Source organism: Labeo rohita, chromosome 9, assembly GCF_022985175.1.
Source record: "Labeo rohita strain BAU-BD-2019 chromosome 9, IGBB_LRoh.1.0, whole genome shotgun sequence".
Classification (NCBI taxonomy): domain Eukaryota; kingdom Metazoa; phylum Chordata; class Actinopteri; order Cypriniformes; family Cyprinidae; genus Labeo; species Labeo rohita.
In genome coordinates, this window is record NC_066877.1 from 4,253,247 (window position 1) to 4,273,886 (window position 20,640).

General features: G+C 36.3%; 2 protein-coding genes across 2 annotated transcripts in view; both read right to left on the reverse strand.

Annotated features, from left to right (window-relative positions):
- LOC127171015 (FERM, ARHGEF and pleckstrin domain-containing protein 1) overlaps positions 1-711 on the reverse strand; it is a 45,226-nt gene extending 44,515 nt beyond the window's left edge. Inside the window, exon 1 of the mRNA XM_051119414.1 lies at positions 511-711. The gene's annotated coding sequence lies outside the window, so the exon portion shown is untranslated. The remainder of the gene's footprint in view (positions 1-510) is intronic.
- Positions 712-7,531: 6,820 nt separating this feature from the next.
- On the reverse strand, positions 7,532-17,250 carry LOC127171227 (ras-related protein Rap-2a). The gene is made up of 2 exons (XM_051119736.1): positions 16,454-17,250; positions 7,532-10,656 (listed from the first exon to the last, which is right to left on the reverse strand). The coding sequence occupies exons 1-2, from the start codon at positions 16,765-16,767 to the stop codon at positions 10,419-10,421; spliced, it is 552 nt and encodes a 183-aa protein (XP_050975693.1). The 5' UTR covers positions 16,768-17,250; the 3' UTR covers positions 7,532-10,418.
- Between the last annotated feature and the right edge of the window lie 3,390 nt (positions 17,251-20,640).

Below are 20,640 nucleotides of genomic sequence, written 5' to 3' on the forward strand. Positions count from 1 at the left end.
GTGCGCGTTTTACAGTGGTCGCGTCGCGTTGAGGCTGCACGTCACCTCACCTCACAGCGTTCAATCAGGTGCAACGTTAATAAAATGAATGAAAATCTTTTAAATTCTTAATCGACTTTCGACTGTCTATTTTAAAACAGCTAAATAATGTTACAAATATGCTACAACTCATTACCACGAGTTGGCTTTGATTTTCGCGTCGTACGCGCACAGGCGGTATAAACTGAACAAAGCGCAGAACAGGTCTATTGACGTATAATGTCAAGGTCCTTAGAGGAATATATTAGGCTATTTCGATATGTCTTTCGCACTGGGCTTCATCAGCTGAATGGGCTTATAACAGGCTACAGCCTGTAGCAGAACGCGTGTCGGCGCATAATGGAAATATAACGGTATGGAGCTTCAGCAATGTCACGGCAGTTCTCAGGCTCAAATCTGTGGCTAGATTTACCCCTTAATCTCTTCCAAGCACCGAGCACTGGGAATGAGAAGAAGAATCTATGCACTTACCCCGATTTATATATCCACTGTGTGCAAGTGCGCGTTTGTCCACGAATACGCCGAGCGTGACGGTGATGCTGCGGAGCTGCCCGCCGGGAGCCGCTTCAGATGCAGGTTGTTGTGGAGCATATGAGCGTCCTCGCAGTCGCCATGTCGGCCGGCTGGAGAGACGGGATTACACTGACTGAGCACAGCACAGATCCAACCAACACACGAGACGTTACTTACAGCCAGTGAGATGTGCGCTCATATGCTGCCATCTGCAGAGTAAAGCACCATAACGCAGTCTAACAATGGAAATATATACAATATACAATAAATGCATGCCCTACTACAGAATTGGTTCAAAGCCAGAATTAGAAACGTCTTGAAAAAAATGTCCTTTTCCACAAATTCTGTATGCATGCAAATTGTATAATATCCAAGGTACACATTTCTAGTAATCCTGCAGTTAATTATCTTATTGTATTTTCAGAAAGTTTTCTAAAATTGTCACTACTAAAACACAGTAATATGTAATTTAATAAGGGGTGATATATTTACCTGTTAAGATTCTACTTACATCTTCCTTGGAAAAAAAAAAAAAAATATATATATATATATATATATCTTTCTGTTATTAAATGTTTTCAGAGGTAAATCAATGACAATTACAATTTTAACAATATTTCAAGTGTGATTTATGAGATTTGTTGTATTTTGAATCCAGTTTTTCTTTGTAAGAGGCAAAGTTGATCATAGTGATTTCAAAGCTAAGGATTCATTAGTCTGAATATACACTGAACCAAACACTATAACGTCTTAGTTGATAATTCAATATACTTTATTTTTCACATCACATATTTTTAAAGGAATCAAAAAGGTACTTTTAAAAACAACAATGGAAAAAAACTAAACAAAAATTATTTCAATATCAGTTTTCATGATAGGAGTTAGGATTCTGGACAGCCTCCTTCCAACTGAAAGTACCCAATAAATGATGATTTTATTTATATTAAGCTTACTGATATTTGAAATATTTTTGTGAGTTTCAATAGATAATAAAAGGATCTTAGTAAATATCTAAGATTTGGATACTTAAATGCTTTTTAAATGTGTTATTTGGTTGTGGGACAGCAGTTTGCACAAATTCTGAAGAATGGCCCATATATACTGAACTGCAGCTTCATCGTTACAAATAGGTTAAAACATCACATTTCGGTCATGACAGCACAATTTCGGTTGACAATGTTTTGGTAGTGACCACAACACTTTACAGAATTTTAACCCACATATTAAACCACTAAAACATACTAAAATTCAAACAATTTGCATAACTGTACTAAAATTTTATTTCCCCAAAATAAAGGATTATGTGTTCCCTTTTGCCAATACCAAAACAATGATGACATGTTTCAGTCGTGACTGTTATGCTAGTGACAATTTTATAGGATAACACCCTCAAAACAAAAATGTCAATTAACGAAACTTCACCAAATGTTTTGGTAGTGACAATTTTAGACACATTTTAACTCAAAGATGCTAATCAGCACATGGTTAGCCAGCACAGCTCTAAACAGTTGTACACACATAAAAACTAAATGTTATGGAATAACTCCCCAAAAAGTGTGTTAGAAGGTGTTTGGTAGTGACAAGTTACACACAGGTTTTTCAGACTTTTGAACACATCTACCTCAAAATGATGGTGCATATCTACTTACCATGTAAATATGAGAAAGAGGGACACTGGAGTATTTCCTGATCATAAATGTTGGGGTGTAGTTAAAATCAGTCTCAGTCAATTGACTAAAACATGCACTGTTTCGGTAGTGAAGTGAAAAATGCGGGACATATTTCACATAATATTCAGTATTTTTAGAAGAATCAAAAAGATACTTTAAAAACAACAATGGAAAAAAAAAATATTTCAATTTCAGTTTTATAAGTTGAAATATAGGAGTTAGGATTCTGGACACCCACCTCCCAACTGAAAGTACCCAATAAATGATGATTTTATTTATATTAATCTTACTGATAATTTAAATATTATTGTGATTTTCAATAGATAATAAAAGGATCTTAGTAAACATCTAAGATTTGAATACTTAAATGCTTTTTAAATGTGTTTTTTGGTTGTGGGACAGCAGTTTGCACAAATTCTGTAGAATGGCCCATATATACTGAATTGCAGCTTCATCGTTACAAATATTATATTGAATACATATATAGAAACACATGACATACAAGTTTTAATAGAAATGGCATTAAAGTATATTTAGTTTACCATAATTGCTTTGTGAAGCTGAATCTGCATGTTGTAAAAATAAATCCACCAAGACATTTTTAAAGGCAAACCATCATTTCTGGCTAAAATATGATCCATAACAATACTTCTCCCAGTGAAAAAGTTCATCCCTTGTTATCCTTTTTGCAAATGTTCATATTTTAAGAAAGAAATACTACATTCTGGGTCTAATGGCCACCTGCATATTTGGATCTTGACACATGTTTAGGATCTTTTCCTCTTCCTGGGGTGTTTCCTTGTCAATGTTTTGTTTCTCTTGGCTATTTCCTGGTGAATTATGCCTGTTACAGTATCTCACAACAGTGAGTACACTCCTCACATTTCAGCAATCATTTTAGTATATGTTCTCAAGGGACAATTCTATAGAAATGAAACTTGGATATATTTCAGAGTAGTCAATGTGCAGCTTGTATAGCAGTGTATATTTACTGTCCCCTACAAAATAACTCAACATACAGCCATTATTGTCAAAACAGCTGGCAACAAAAGTGAGTACACCCTAAGTGAACTTGTCAAAACTGTGTCAATATTTTGTAAGTGAACTTGTCAAAACTGTGCTCAATATTTTGCTGGGATCCTCTTCAAATCCTCTATAAAGACATCAAACCATTGTTATCTAGCACCCCATGGTGCTCAGTAGGGTTCAATCATCTTCACATGCACCTTCCTCAGCAAGGCAATTGTCATCTTAGTGGTGTGTTTGGGGTCATTATCATGTTGGAAAACTGCCGTTCGGCCCAATTTCTGAAAGGAAAGCATCATGTTCTGCTTCAGAAATGTACAGTACATAATGGAATCCATTTTTCCCTCAATGAACCGCAGCTCCCCAGTACCAGCAGCACTCATGCAGCCTCAGACCATGATGCTACCACCACCATGCTTGACTGTAGGAGAGACACAATTTTCTTGGTACTCCTCACCAGGGCATCACCACACATGCTGGACACCATCTGAGCCAAACAAGTTTATCTTAGTCTCATCAGACCATAGGACATGGTTCCAGTAATTCATGCTCTTGGACAGGTTGTCTTGAGCAAACTGTTTGCGGGCTTTCTTGTAAGCCAGCATCAGAAGAGGCTTCCTTCTCAGATGACACCAATGCAAACCGACTTGTTGCAGTGTGCAGCGCATGGTCTGAGCACTGAAAAGTAGACCTTCTACTTCTGCAACCTCTAAAGAAATGCTGACAGCACTCATGCATCTGTTTTTTAAGCCAGATTCTGTACCTGACGCACAGAACGAGTACTAAACTTCGTTGATCGACCCTTGTGAGGCCTGTTCTGAATGGAACCTGTCTTGAAAAACCTCTGTGTGACCCTGGCCACAGTACTGTGACTCAGGTTGTTACTGAGCCTCTTATAGCCTAGACCATCTTTGTGAAGAGCAACAATTCTAATTCTCAAATCTTCAGAGAGTTCTTTGCCACGAGGTCCCTTGTTGAACATCCAGTGGTCAATATGAGAGAATTCTCATACTGATGTGGTTATGAATGGTACTCAAAGCACCAAATTTTTGACTGCTCTAATACAAGATACACAACTTTGTATGGTCCTATCAAGCAGACAAAAACATGAACATGAATGATGAATAGGACATGTGGCTTTGCATGGTTAAATGACATACTGTTATCACTTTTGTTGCCAGGTATTTTGACAATAATGGCTGTATGTTGAGTTATACACTGCTATACAAGCTGCACATTGACTACTCTAAAATACATCCAAGATTCATTTCTATAGTATTGTTCCCTAAGAAGATATACTAAAAATATTGCTGAAATGTGAGGGGTGTACTCACTTTTGTGAGATACTGTAAATGTCTTTACTGTATGTGAATAAGTGGTAAAGATAATTAAATAGCAAAGACAAAGTGGGATAGTAAACCCCTTCAGGATGACGCACACATGCCAGGATCTCCAAAGGACCTTTAAGCCAGATATACAAATATACACAAAGACTGAAATCTGTAGGCAATCACGTGTGTTTATAGCATTCATAAAGCAGGTTTCTCTAGAGAGACATTTCCTACAACAAGTGTGCTGTAGATCACGTTCGGTACAGCATCTGCCAGTGTAGGTGTACATGCGTCCTGATGGATGTTGATAGATGGTGTGTGTCCGTGTCTTCCCCCACTAACTATTTTTGGCCAATCAAATCACTGCAAATTAGAGTGTGAAATTGGCAGCATGTGTTGCCATGCGGTTGCCATGACACCCAGCAATAAGTCTCATGCTGGTGTCTGAATCTCCCCCTTACTGCTGTGCTCTTATGTCCTCTGTCCATTTCCCATGTCCTCTCTTGGCTGCTTTTCCCTGCATTCCTGTGTCCAGCAAGTGGGCAGAGAGTTCAGGTCTGCCGGAAAATATTTACCCCATAAAACAGCAGCTCACTGTTCACATCGACTTTCCTGTTTATGTATGTGTACAGAGTGATACTACATACGCAACCGGAAAGGCTGTAAACCTGCTATATTTTATATACAGAGCAGGCTGTAAATTTTATGGTACATTTCCGGTAAAAAGTTTGGATTTTTAAAAATAGTTTAAAGTGTCCTATGCTCGCCACTGCTGCAGTTATTTATTTGAAGGAAAATACAGTAATATTGTGAATAATTACAATTTAAAGTAACTGCTGTCTGTTTTAATGCATTTTTTTTTAAAGGGGTCCTATTATGCTCTTTTACAAAGTCTTGATTTTGTTTTGGGGGTGTACTAGAACATGCTCTTATGCTTGGTGGATCAAAAAACGAATTATTTTTCACATACTTTACATTATTACAATACCTTTCTCCCCAGCCTGGCACAAATAGCTTGATTAGTCCCAGGTTTAATGAAGACCCGCCTTCTGAAAAACGAAATGTGTTGTGATTGGTTGCAGTGTTGCAGGAAAGTGAAGTAGATTGTATGTTTTTACATTTTAGATTTGTCATGTGTTGAATTTAACTTTTTAAAAAGACGCTGCAGAGCATGACGTCATATGTTTCTGTCCTGCTATGCCCCTTGCCAAAGCAGTTAGTGCAAGCTAGATTAAATATGGATATTAAATATGTTTCTTACGTTTTAAATATGGATATTTTTCTTACAAAAACACATCAGTTCTCTACAGGAGGCCTTTATTGACCCCTCGGAGCTGTGTGAGGCACTTTTTATTATGGATGGATGCACTTTATTAACTTGTTTTGGGCTGATTAAGAGAAATACCCGTCTACGCCATTCTAAAGCTTGGGAGTGCCAGGATAATTTGTAATATAACTCCGATTGCATTCGTCTGAAAGAAGGGTGGGGGTGATTAAATAATACGCTACAGTAGCGTTGGGTCCTATCCTATTGGGTCCAATCACCGATACATGATATTATCATGCTAATTTATTTAATTATTTTACAACTTTTTGCTCCAGCAAAAGGCTAAAAGCAGCCTAACATTAACATTATCAAAGAACATCAGCACTGATCAGCCTAGCCTATTCTAGTGCAAGTTTATGCATTTTAAAAAACACTTGTGTTATAAGTAAAACTATCTACACTACGATGAATAAAATATATGATAATATGTTACGACCCGACGCCGCAACTGGAGTAGACCGCGGCCTCGGCATGTGTTTCGACCCCCTGTACTGCACACATCTGCCGTGTGTTACTGCTCTGAAGAGGCCACTCTAGTCAATGCTTGTGTTTATACCCAACGCGCTGTGGCTCGTTGAAGCGGCTCTCCGTGCAGCATCGCTAAAGTTAGGTTAATCCCCCACCTCGTCCCTACACCCAGTCTTCCGTGTCAGTCTCTGCTGCACATTCAGAAGATGCACTAAATATTATTTCAGAATTATTTCAGAATTACTTCAAAATGTCAAAATGGTTTAATTCAGTTTGTAACTTGCCATTTTTATTAACTAAAACCAAAACAAACAAAGTTACTTGAAACAAAATAAACATTAAAAGGAATTCAAATTTAAGGATTCATTAGTTTGAATATACATTATAGCCAAAAACTATCATAACATCTTAGTTTAATTCAGTATACTCTATATATATTCAGTAGTGACAGTAATGTTTTGGTAGTGACCACATCACAACTTGTATACTAAAGCATACTAAAATACAAAAAAATGTGCATAACTGTACTAAAATTTTCCCCTGAATAAAGGATTATGTGTTCCCTTTTGTCACTACTGAAACAATGACATTTTTTGTTCGTGACTGTATTTTATTAATTCAAAATATTAACTAAATCAGAGATACTCCAATAACACTGGTGTTACAGATCCCATTGTAGAAATGCAATGTAATGCAAGTAATTTAATTAAACTACTTTCCCGTGTGCATGTGCCCACCGGCTCCATGTATTTTAAAAAAAAAAAAAAAAAAAAAAAAAGATTTTATTAAGCTACTGATATGACTAGAGTCTTTATCTCAAAAGCTCTATTCACGTCTTCATGAGTAAACCTTTTATGATGACGGAAAAACCCTCCACAGCACCTTAAAGTCAGATCAGATGGAAAGCATCTGCTAAATGTTACGTAACTATTTTGTATCTCTCACAACTAAATAGTTTAACAGCCATCAAATAAACAAAGCTGCATGATGGAAAACAGAACATGCCATGAGTGTGCAGATATTCAAACAAACTGCAGGACACACTTTTGTCCTTCACCGTAACGTGTTCTGGTCAAATATTTCTTATTTATGTTTGGACAGTGTGCATGCAGGTTTTGAAACATGAACAAAAAATACAGAAACTGCACTGCAGAGCGTGTGAGTGTCAGATGCACTTTATTTAGGTGCCAAACAAAACAAAAAAGTGTCACCAATCAGTCATTCAGAAGAGTTGAGCACAGGTCCACATAAAAAAATATAAAATCAATACTGACTCAGAGCTCTCTATTCAAACACACACACTCACACAGATACACACCCACCACCTCCGTAATCTCTATACGCTCAGCCTTGAGCCTCGAGAACCGAAGCCCAGCCAGGAGGAGGATACCAAGAAAAACTGGCAACCTCTGTACAAACAGATATACAGTCAACCAATAGCCATCATTGTCAGCATCATTGACCCACACAAGCATGGCAGAATATTGAAGACGAGTGTAAAAAGGGGCTGAGATGTTGTAGAGATGTGAGAAAGAGGGTGATAAAACAGAGAGAGACAGAAAAAGAAGTCCTACAGAGCCATATGAGATACTAGCATAACTTCTGTGTCCAGATGTGGAGGGAGATACGTCCAATCAGAGACTTATGCTGCATTCCATTCACTGGGAAAGTTAACATTCCTCTTGGAAAAAGTGCAATTGAGAGGCTCTTGAAACTTGGACACTCGATCGAGGGTTCATGATGCAGACGTGGTGGCAGTCAGAGAGATTTACACAGTCAAACATTCAACATTTACGTAAATAAAATACATCAAGGAGTCAAAAGGTCCAACATTGCATGATACAACATGTTTAGTAAACATATAAAACAAGATAAATGATTCTCTCGGTTGATACACCAGTAGAAGAGCTATTAGTGTTGTAAAGCACAGCTTCCCCAATTTGGTTGCTAAAAGAGTTCTTTGTTCACAATTGTTCCACTGCAAAGCTGATGGTACAGTTGCCATTTTGTTTCCTGAAGTCATCTACTGACTTTGAATGGAAGCAGCATAAAGACCAGAGCTTGTTCCAAAACCTACTGAGCCGCCTTGCGGTGTATTTGGAACATTCTATGCAGACTGATTTTGACACTTTGGGGGAAAACATTTTTTTTCTTCTGACAAAAATTGTGATTGAAATATGCATTTCATACTGTAGATGTAAAAAAACTGTGAATATATCAATATGACTATTGTAAGAATTATTGTTATTCTGATAATTATAATTAAATATTAAAAAATGAAAATGATTACTACAGTAAATAATACTGTAAAATATAAAAAAAATAGCATGATCAAACCTTTGGTGAAAAACTGCAGGGAGCCCCTTTAAAGTCATCATGAAATCGAAATTATGGTATACTGCAGTGTTTTATGATTTTATGATTACAGGGTTCATACAGATACTGTAAAATTAAAATCCAGAAATTTCAAGGACTTTTCAAGCAGTACTTTTTTGATTTTCAAGGACTTCAATCAGAGATCTCACTTATGGTTTTAGGTTTTCCACTGTTTAAGAAAAAAATAAAAATAAAATATAAGAAAAAACATTTGTGAAACTGCTCCGAAGTCTTGATTTGAATAATGATTCGCGAATCATCATTTGAGGCCAGGACTCGGAGCGCGGATCGTGAATCATTCAGTTTGGGGAATGATTCAAGAACCGCTCTGAAGTTCTGATCTAAATCAAATGATTCGTGATACATGCTCCGAAGTTCCAATCTGAATCAAATGATTTGTGATACACGCTCTGAAAGTTCCAATCTGAATCAAATGATTTGTGAACCATCATTTGAGGCCAGGACTCGGAGCGCAGATCATGAATCATTCAATTTCAGGAATGATTCAAGAACCCGCTCTAAATTTCCGATCTAAATCAAATGATTTGTGATACATGCTCCAAAGTCGCAATCTGAATCAAATGATTCATGATATTCAATCCGAAGCGCTGATCTGAATAATGATTCACGAACCATCATTTGAGACCAGGACTCAGAGCGCGGATCATGAATCATTCAATTTGCGGAATGATTCAAGAACCCGCTCTAAATTTCCGATCTAAATCAAATGATTTGTGATACATGCTCCAAAGTCGCAATCTGAATCAAATGATTTGTGAACCATCATTTGAGACCAGGACTCAGAGTGCAGATCGTGAATCATTCAATTTGGGGAATGATTCAAGAACCCACTCTGAAGTTCTTATCTAAATCAAATGATTCATGATATTCAATCCGAAGTGCTTATCTGAATAATGATTCACAAACCATAATTTGAGACCAGGACTCGGAGTGCGGATCATGAATCATTCAATTCGCGGAAAGATTCAAGAACCCGCTCTAAAGTTACGATCTTAATCAAAAGATTCATGATACACGCTCAGAAGTCCGAAGACTTGGTTACTCAATTGTTTTTGTTCATCTTCTCCTCTTTTTGCTTCTTTAGCCATGTTTACTCCATCTAGGATGAAATTTTCCATAGGGCTCATTGTGATGCATTCTGAAAATGCACTTTGGGCTTTAACATTCTGTTTAGGTAGGCAGCTAACTAGGTTTTGGAACAAAGCTCAAGTCACCTGACCTCTTTCTGTTTCAGAATAGAAACCGATAAAACAATGATTTTGAGGGATCTATTCCCAAATAAACGGACAATTAGAAAGTCTTCTTTAAATTATTATATGGCTATTTCAAACATATGGCTAAGAACCCTCACATTTTCTCCCTCTCTCTTTGACCTGGTGACAAATTCAAATAAAATCATCAATACCATAAGACCAAGAACATAAAAGTCCAACTCATCCCCACTGAAGGATTCTGCTCAAACAGGAAACATGAAACCTAAGGCAAGTGCTCTTCCTGTGGTTGAGTCAGTCAGAATTTAAAGTGACAAGAAAAAAAAAAACTTCAGAGTTACTGTCAGTCTGCAGATACAGAATGGAAAACTGTTGACACTAGAAGGTCTATCAAAGCTACTGTAATGTGAGTTGTGTGTGTGAGTGTGTTGGGGGGTTATTGTATATTGCAGGAGGAGCAACAAGGATCATCTTTATCCGGCTGTGCCGCGTAGTCCATCTGCCGAACGATCTCGGCAAAGAGTTCGTCCACCATGGTCTTGCTCTTGGCAGACGTCTCGATGAATGGACAGCCCCACTCTTCGGCCAATGCTTGTCCCTCCCTCACAGACACCTCCCGCTCACTCTCCAGATCCACTTTATTCCCCACCAGGATCACCGGAACCTTCTCATACCTGGAAACACAAATACAGTTTCTCTCAGAACAACCAAACCGTATTTATGCAAACAATTCCTTGTGAAGACGTAGACTCTAGCAAACTTGTGCAAAAAAAAGTGCATTTTTTTTTAAAAGTGTACTCATGTGGGTTAAAAAGAAGTCAGAAAGTAAGTACAGTTTTTAAAAATATACTTTTACTTGAAGTAAAATACAAGTGCACAACACTTCTTTGTCACGAGGGCATTTAAGTCTAGGTGAAACATTCAAAATGCATTTAACTTCCATGTGTCATATACGCATGAGTGAAACAATATTTGATAGGAAATAGTGTAGGGCAGGGCTTGATTTTAAAGCCATTTTTTAAAGAAGGAAAAATGATCTAACATTTTACGCTCTTAAAAATAAAGGTGGTTCAAAAGGTTCTTCAAGCGATGCCATAGAAGAACCATTTTTGGTTCCACAAAGAACCATTCAGTCAAAGGTTCTTTAAATAACCATTTCTTGCTTACTGTTTTATAATCTAAAGAACCTTCTTTCACCACAAAGAACCTTTTGTGTTGAAATTCTTTTAATTTGATCTGGTTTTTGTTAGTAAATCACTTGAAATGAATGATCGAAGTTACGAGATTGAATCAATCGGAGCGGTTCCAGCGTAAGCGACTCAATTGATTTGGTTCATCTGTTCCTCTTTTCGCATCTTCAACTTCAGCTGTCAATATTACTATTTGCTTAGCTTGATTTTTTTTGTGACATCAACTGAAATAAGCAAAAATGGTATGTTTTTTTGAATTGCATGAATTTTGCGTAAAAAGATATGTGCGCATGGACCAAATTAAACACTTATTTCACAGAAATAAGAACTTTTCAAGGACCTTCTCCGTAATATTGCTTAAATTCAAAAAGTGAAATTCAAGTACTTTAAGCAATTTAAGCACCTTGTATGAACCCTGATAAAGAAAATTTGTGTCTAAATATTTTTATTTTTAAAAAATACAACATTATTCAAGATTTCATGGTGAGTACCATTGATTTAAAAAAAAAATAAATAAATTTAATACTGTTATTCAGCAAGGATGCATTAAATTGATAAAAAAGGACAAAATATTAAGTAGCACAATTGTTTTCAACATTGATAATAATCAGAAATTTTTCTTGAGTATCAAATCAGAATATTACAATGATTTCTAAAGGATCATGTGACCCTGAAGACTGGAGTAATGATGCTGAAAATTCAGCTTTGCATCAAAGGAATAATTTACATTTTAAAATATATTAATATAGAAAACAGTTATTTTATATTGTAATAATATTTCACAGTATTTACTGTATATTGATCAAACCAAATGCCTCTGATGTACATAAGAGACATTAAAAACAGTCTCCAAAGTTTTAAACGGTTGTATAATTGACTATATTCACAATATAGCATGTCATGGCCTCACCTTTTTGCTTAATTATCTCAACTGCACCAAAAAGGATCTCTATGATTAGACTATTTTCTCACAGCAGACAGACAATACATCCTGCACCTCACGTTTGAATTCTCACAGTACAGTTTTCCTCTAGGCAAAAAGAGAATGTCTTTACTCACAACCACTAATGATGGCCAAGGGAGAATGAGGAGGGTGGGGTTACTGTAACCACGCCCCTTAACAAGCACACCCTGTTATTTGCAACCCACAAATGACATCACAATTTAAAGTTTCTTGCAGAATGAGAGTGTCCTGCCCCTTGATTCTCACAATTTGTGGGTCATGAACCAAAAATGGGTCACATGTCTGCACTGTACCATTTTAGTAACATTTTAGTGTTGCTTGACTGCAAAACCGGCCACCGCAGTGCTTGGGTGTTTTGGCCAGTATCAAGGGGGTTGCTATGTGCTTACGGTTATATCTCAAAAATACCAACCTCCAAATCCCAATATTCTGGTCTCTAAATATCATGCTAGTTTTATCATCCAGCATGGGAATTAAAGTAATAGCACACTTCTCATTCGCAAGCTGCATTGTCTGAAGTATGACTCAAGTATGAGTTACTGTGGGATGAGTTGCATGCTTGGTTTGTTGAAATCCCTAACCCTGGCTAAACCTAACTGTACAAAAATGTTGATTTTTAACAGGAAAAGACTGTAAAACTTCAGTGGTTACCAATATATTGATATGATGTTGTCTTCAATAACAGTTAATGTAATTTTACAGTAAAATACGGTTAAATGTACAGTTTTAAAACGAAAAAGAACAAGTCACGTTATAATTTACAGTATAAAAAGACATGTTTAAATAGCCATTCTTAGCTTATTCATATTAGTTATTTACATTAGGGTTTAGTTACATCTTATGTTGGTAAATGTTTATTGCGTTATTTTATTACAGTATAAATATGAGCAATTCTAACAGTTACACTTGCTATTACAATCATCTGTTTTAGAGATTCATTTTTGTAAATGGCACTAAACCTGACTCTGCTCTTTGACTACCTGTCTCATTCACCCTTCAACATCTCTCTCTTCCTCATAATGCATCACTTTTACTTTGTGAAACATTTATGCCATTCAATTATTCAATGTTTTCTGAAGACAGAAACATCCTTCGCGTGAGAGTGCAGATCTATATTATTTGCGTGGGAACGTGTGCTGGAGGTGATGTTGTTTGCAGGTCTGTTTAAATGTGTTTCTGGTTTAGGGTGACTGTGAGGTTAGTGGGCGTCTGGAGTTACACCACAGTTGAGGTCGGAGTTATAAACTGATAAGAAGGATAAAAGATGCTTTTACAAATATAATAATGTAAATTTTATTAGACACTTTTATTCCCCCCATTATCTTTAGTTCACTAATTGCCCTTAAACAGAATAAGGCACGCAAAATATTTCATAGCATTCTAAGCAGTAATAAAAGCAATGTCGAATAGCACTGCATTATTATATACTGTATTATAATGAAAATTATAATAAGAAGTCAGATAAACCATAAATTGTTGTAGTTGTGTGTTTATTAGTCATGTTAAATCAATGAAAGCAGTTAAATCTTCTGTTTATTCAGCTGCAGCGAACGTTATTTCCTGGATTTCTTTTTCGGGGTGTATTTGGAGTTTCCGCGCGAGAGCACCCTCTGGGCTTCGGATGGTGATTTACTACTGATCACAGAAGTGTGCTTCACTGACAAGATGCGCACATGAATATCGCAGCTTTTCTTAATATCGATTGCGACACTGTCACGATTTATTGTGCAGCCCTAGCAGAAAGACTCAAAACACAATTTTTCAAGATCAAGCCCACCAATGTTAATGTTTGGTTTGTTTGTTGAAGGGCCAAATCCAGTGTTATGGATGTGATATTTTGCGTTATGGATGTGACATATAAAAGCTTGGAGAATGTATGTTACCAATATACCGAATCATCTGTTTATATTTGAATAAACCCTTGCTGACTGTTCACTAGTCTATGCACAAGAATATATACTGTTATGGATGTGACAAGCCTGAAAATAGAACTTATTAGACTATGGAAATTCATGCACTATGAATAAAAAATGCTTTAAAAACTTTACCTCACATGGATATTTGAACTAACAAATCTTGACATCTGTGCTATCAGTATAGCAAAAACCTTTGGTAAAAACTTTATTTTGGGTTTAAGGTTGACATTTGCATGAAATTACCCTGGACAAAAATGTCAGATTCAGTGTTATGATTGGTCAGATCGCCTGTCAGTCAAACTATCTGCGAAGGGTCAATTGATTTTTAGGGAAATCTTATTCCCCTTTTTTTTTAATGTGGAAGTAAGCCTATGGGTGAGACTTTCCGGTTCATTAGCCACTATAAGGAAATTAAGGGAAGAATAACAACGTGCAGTAAATGGTAAAACAGTATGCACTACAAACCAGTGTCTTCATAATGAAGATGATACATTAAAATAATATGGTAAGACACACCAATTTGCAGTATCAATCAGCAAAACAAGCTGTTTTGTAAAGCTAAAAATAGCTGGATGCAGATGAAACTGGAAGCCAGACCCATAAAATTTAGAAACGGCCGCGCCCGCTCTTACGGCAAGAAAATAGCGGATATAATGCCAGGATATTTGGTTTCAGAAATGACAATTCCATTAGCATTTTTTTTTCTGCCACTTGTTGCTTACATTTCATAGCCTTTCAATGGCACTACATGCAGTCAAACAAGCATTGATTTAAAACAAAGACTACAGAGATACAAAGACCGGCGGAATAGTTTCGCCTTGCAAATGAAAGAGCCAATAGCTGATTATTAAAGTCATTGAGTCACTGCAGCAGCCGCTAGAATGCCAGTTCTCACAGAAACCTAAGGCTGACCAACGCGCATGCGCAGTCATAAGGCTGGTCTAGCTTGACAAATAAGCTTTTTAAACACTATTTGCGCATAAGAAACAACATTCATGGGGCAGTTCGTTTGAGATTTTGTTGCTGATTTGAAATATGTAATTTAATTGCGAGTTCAGAGTTCCTGAGATTTCAGGATTCCCCCATTCATTTAGATAGGATTTGGTCTTGGATGAGCCACACAGAGGCGTTGCATATATGGCCACCGAGTGAACAGACTTTCCTTGAAAGGGAATTTGTGTTTTTTTGTGTCTAGTCTGTATAATGACATGTTCTGTATAATATTTACTCTGGAAGTTTTGAATAACTTTTTAATGTAAACTTTCACAATTGCTTTCCCAAACACAGTATCACCATAGACTCACCTTCTATAGGCCAAAAACCAACCTTCAATTACAAAAACGCAAAAATAAAACATTAACCCCCAGTTTCACAGACAGGGCTTAACCCTAGTCCTAGACTAAAATGTAAACCTGAGCTGTTTCAACTGAAAGAAACCCATACTGACTGATCTTAAAATATATCAGTGCCTTTGTTTTGTCTCAAGAGGCACACCAGTAATGTGTTTTTCTAAGCACTTATATAAAAATTACTTAAATATCCCAATTGAATTATGGCCTAATTCTGACACAGTCAAAGCCCTGTCTGTGAAACTGGGCTTAAACTTCAGTATTGATCCAAACGAGATAAAACCACAAAATAACACTATCAAATTGCAGATGTGCAAATTTCAGACATAAAACACTTTGCAACTTTTTTGAACACGCCCACAACAATAAGAAATTCCCATTTTCAATAGATGGATAGATAGATAAGACAGATAATTTAAGAATTTGAATTTTAAAATCATTTTGACTCATTTAAGCCTTACAGTTGTCTGAATTACAGCATTTGCAATTACACTTGAATAAAAAAATACTTTTATTGCAATGGTGGCATTAGGGGAGAAAGATTCAGACAAGTAAAGATGAGTGTAATATGAATCATCCATCTATCTATCTATGGGAGTAAATGACTCAATTTTAAATAAGCAAAAGCTAATATTGTCAACTTTGAGTACCAGAGGCTTCAGAGCTCACATAAATGGACTAAAAGCCACAAGACTAAAAGATTCATCACAAAATCATTACAATGATTCCTAAATACATGAGAACAGCATCTGAATGCTATTTCGTTGTTCCTGAAAACTGTGGATCAGGTTTAGAGGAGCAGTGAAGTGCATCGCATCACTTCAGCATGAATCTTTCATGCAGACAGCAGTGTGTTTGAAACACTGGATGCGGCACATCAAGGCTCGAGCAACAGGCCTGTAGAGGCCCAACTACACTCAGACTGTACCAACACACACAGGCTAATTCTGAACATGCTGACAGATATGTAAAGATTATTTTCATCGTATGCAATGACATGTCATCAACCGCAAACCTCCGACACAGTATTTCCAGACGGTTATAGGTCTCACCTCTTGACTCGGATGATCTGGTCTCTCATGGGCTTGATGTCCTGAAAGCTCTGCTGGTTCACCAGACTGTAGACCAGAATGAAGCCCTGCCCGTTTTTGATGTACAGGTCCCGCATGGACGCGAACTGCTCCGTGCCCGCCGTGTCCAGGATCTCCAGCACCGACGGCGACGAGTCCACCTCGATTTCCTTACGGTAGAAATCCTCGATGGTCGGGTCGTACTTCTCAATAAACGTCCCAGTGACGAACTGTACGGTGAGGGCGGATTTTCCGACCCCGCCACTCCCGAGGACCACCACTTTATACTCACGCATCTCTCCGGTCTGAACAGTTCAAAAAATCCAAATAAACTCACGCAGCACTCGACATGACAATGGCATTCATGTTTAGGGCGTTTAAACGAGCCTGTCCGCGGACATAAACACGCCTCGCACAAAGACACGCTTCCCGCAGCAGCGCTTCATGATCACGGAGCACCGGCGGCCCACACGCGCCTATAATTCACAACGGGGAACGCTTGAATAGATGCAATCACCAATAACTTGTGCTTTTTATCTGCTCAGCTCACCATCCTATAGAAGTAGACGAAGACTGCATGGAGAAATCCAGCAGACTGCCTCTGGCATTTGTGAATTAAAACACAGTCCGTGAAAAGCAGGTTATTTGAAACGATCGGTACACATAATAATGTTTTCCATCTCCGCCTGCTCTCTCCGGTCTTCATTAATAGTCTAGCACACCGCCATGCTCACGGGTGGGGATCCTCCGCCGCGCCGCTCCGCTCCACTATTGTGAAGTCCGAGTCATTCTGGCGAACCGGTTCTTTCAAGCGGTTCGTTCGAAGGAACCAGCTCAAGAACGATTCACTGATTCTTTTACGTCATTCTTCATCACTTGCTCCTTAATGTTTAGAAACACATGCTGACTCACTTATTTTTTAACTGTAAAGTTGTAAACAGGTTTAAGACGGATTTGTCTTATTTAATTTAATGAATATGAATTATTGCTTAACGGATGTTATCTTGTATTATGAAAACAAAAGCATTTCCTATGTTAAATTTGTTTTGTTCTGATTTAGATTTTTGTATTTCTTCATTAAGAAGAAAATCATAAAATAAAAAGTCTGTGACATGTTTAAAATACTATGATGCAATAGACATACTTTGTAATATCTTTATTTATTAAACTTTTTTCTTTTGTTTCTTGTTTGTTTATAATCCGTATTGTTATTATTTGTATGTTCCTTTTTTGCAGTAAAAAAGGTCCTTAATATTTAGGGGTAGCTAGTTTTTTGAAACAGTATAAACATTTATTTTGATGATTCAATATTGAGTGGTTTAGTTTGCTTACTATGGAAGTTGTTTCAACCACAGAATAAATTATAAAAAAGCATAATTTTGACTTTTAATTTTAATCTAGACGTTTCCCCCGCCATAATCATGAGATATAAACTCAAAATTGCAAGATAAACTCAGAATTCTGACTTTTTCGCAATTCCGAAATTACGTTTTCTGACTTTTTTTCTCTGATTTTTTTTTTTTTTTTTTTTTTTTTTGTATTTCTTCATTAAGAAAAAAAATAAAATAAAATAAAAAGTCTGTGACATGTTTAAAAGACTATGATGCAATCTTCAGTCCCCTGGTATTTTGTAATATCTTTATTTATTAAACTTTTTTCTTTTGTTTCCTATTTGTTTATAATTCGTATTGTTATTATTTGTATGTTCCAATTTTGTATGTTTTGCAATAAAAAAGGTCCTTAATATTTAGGGATAGCTAGTTTTTTGAAACAGTATAAACATTTATTTTGATGATTCAATATTGAGTGGTTTAGTTTGCTTACTATGGAAGATGTTTCAACCACAGAATAAATTATAAAAAAGCATAATTTTAACTTTTAATTTTAATCTAGACGTTTTCCCCGCCATAATCATGAGATATAAACTCAAAATTGCAAGATAAACTCAGAATTCTGACTTTTTCGCAACTCCGAAAATAAGTTTTCTGACTTTTTTCTCTGAATTTACTTATATAAAAATGTAGATTTAGGAAATAAAAGGGTTTCAATGTGTCAGAAACATAGGTGTTGGTTTATTGTTTTATTTACAATTGTATTTATTTAACTTTATTAATTCATCTTATGTTCGTCCTTTTTGTGTTTTTCGTTAATTTTTTGTAGACGATTCTTAAATTAGTCAATTTCTGTGTCTTATACACTACCGTTCAAAAGTTTGGGGTCAGTACATTTTTATTGTTTCTTTGTTTTTTTTTTTTTTGTTTTTTTTTTTTAAGAAATTAATACTTTTATTCACCAAGGATGTATTAAGTTAATAATTAAAAGTTTATTAAAAGTTAATAATAAATAATTTATATTGTTATAAAATATTTATATTTTGAATAAACACTGTACTTTTTAAACTTGTTATTCATGAAAGAATCCTGAAAAAAAAAAAATCACAGGTTCCAAAAAATATTTGGCAGCACAACTGTTGATATTATCCAACATTGATCATTCTAATAATAAATCCGCATATTAGAATGATTTCTGAAGGATCATGTGACACTTAAGACTGGAGTAACAGCTGATAAAAATTCAGCTTTTCATCACAGGAATAAATTCTATTTTAAAGTATGTTAAAATAAAAAAACATTATTTTATATTGTAAAAACATTTTGGAATATTACTGTTTTTTTTCTATATTTTTAATCAAATAAATGCAGCCTTGATGAGCATAAGAGACTTCTTTAAAGACTATTACAAGTCTTACTGACCCCAAACTTTTGAACGGTAGTGTATATATTATTGGTAGCCTATAACTTTTCAGTCTTGTTTAATGGGTTTAATGCCATTAAACAATACAAACATTCAATTATTGCTGAAAAGGTTCAGTGAATCGGAGAGTTGGAACCGCTTGGATTGATTCAGTCCAATTTGTAAATCGTTCCCTGTTGTGAAACGGTTTAAATGATTCATCAAGTAGATCCGACTCAATAGGGCGATTTGCTCACGAACCGGACCATTTTTGCGCCTTTTTTCCAGCTCGGCTTCCGTACAGAAGGCGAAGACAGACGCTCTCGTCGGTTAACGGATCTGTGAGGTGTCCAATAGCCGCCTGGCTGCCTGAAACCGCGCCCACGACACCGAACAAACCGAAGCTGAGTTTCCGCTTGAGTCAAAACTAGCCGGTTGTCATTGACGTAAGGAAATGTTTGGGCGAAGAATCCCCCAGTAATAACACAATCTCTGTAGCGGCGGCTGCGCGCGCACTCTATCAGGAGTCAGGCGAGAATGCGGCGGATGTTGTTGCTATGGAAACACGCGGCGTACAAGGCGCGTGTAGGTGGCTTGACTCGGTAATAACTGGTTTCAGTGACATTACCGGTTAGTGCTGCAGTTTTGTTTTTCAGGACATCTGTGTTTGCGTTCTGAAAGTATCCAATGTGATACAAAATGTCACTTTTTATAATGATAATAAAACAGAAAAACATTTTTTATTGAGTTATACATGCAAATAATAAAACATCAGGTTATTAATTCAGACTAAAAGAGCGAACACAATTTGATTATTAAATCAGACTCTTGGTTAAGTTAAACAATCTTAAGTCAAGAGATCATTAGATTCAACATTGTCTTTATGAATTTGCTGTCAATTTATAATGGCATAGGAATAAGAAAAAAACGAAAATAAGCTCATATGTGACCCTGGACCACAAAACCAGTAAGTTAACAAGGGTGAGTTTCTTGAATTTGAGATGTATACATAATCTGAAAGCATGAATAATAAAGCTTTCCATTGATGTATGGTTTGTTAGGATAGGACAATATTTGGCCGAGATACAACTATTTGAAAATCTGGAATCTGAGGGTGCAAAAAATAAAAATATTGTGAAAATTGCCTTTAAAGTTGTCCAAATTAAGTTCTTAGCAATGCATATTACTAATCAAAATTAAGTTGATATATTTACGGTAGGAAATTAACGAGTATCTTCATGGAACATGATCTTTACTTAATATCCTAATGATTTTATCCTAATGACGATCATTTTGACCCATACAGTGTATTGTTGGCTATTGCTACAAATATACTTGTGATACTTAAGACTGGTTTTGTGGTCCAGGGTCGCATATATTGTTTTAAATTCATTATAGTCATCTATATAGCACAAGTCTTTGCAGTGAGACAGACA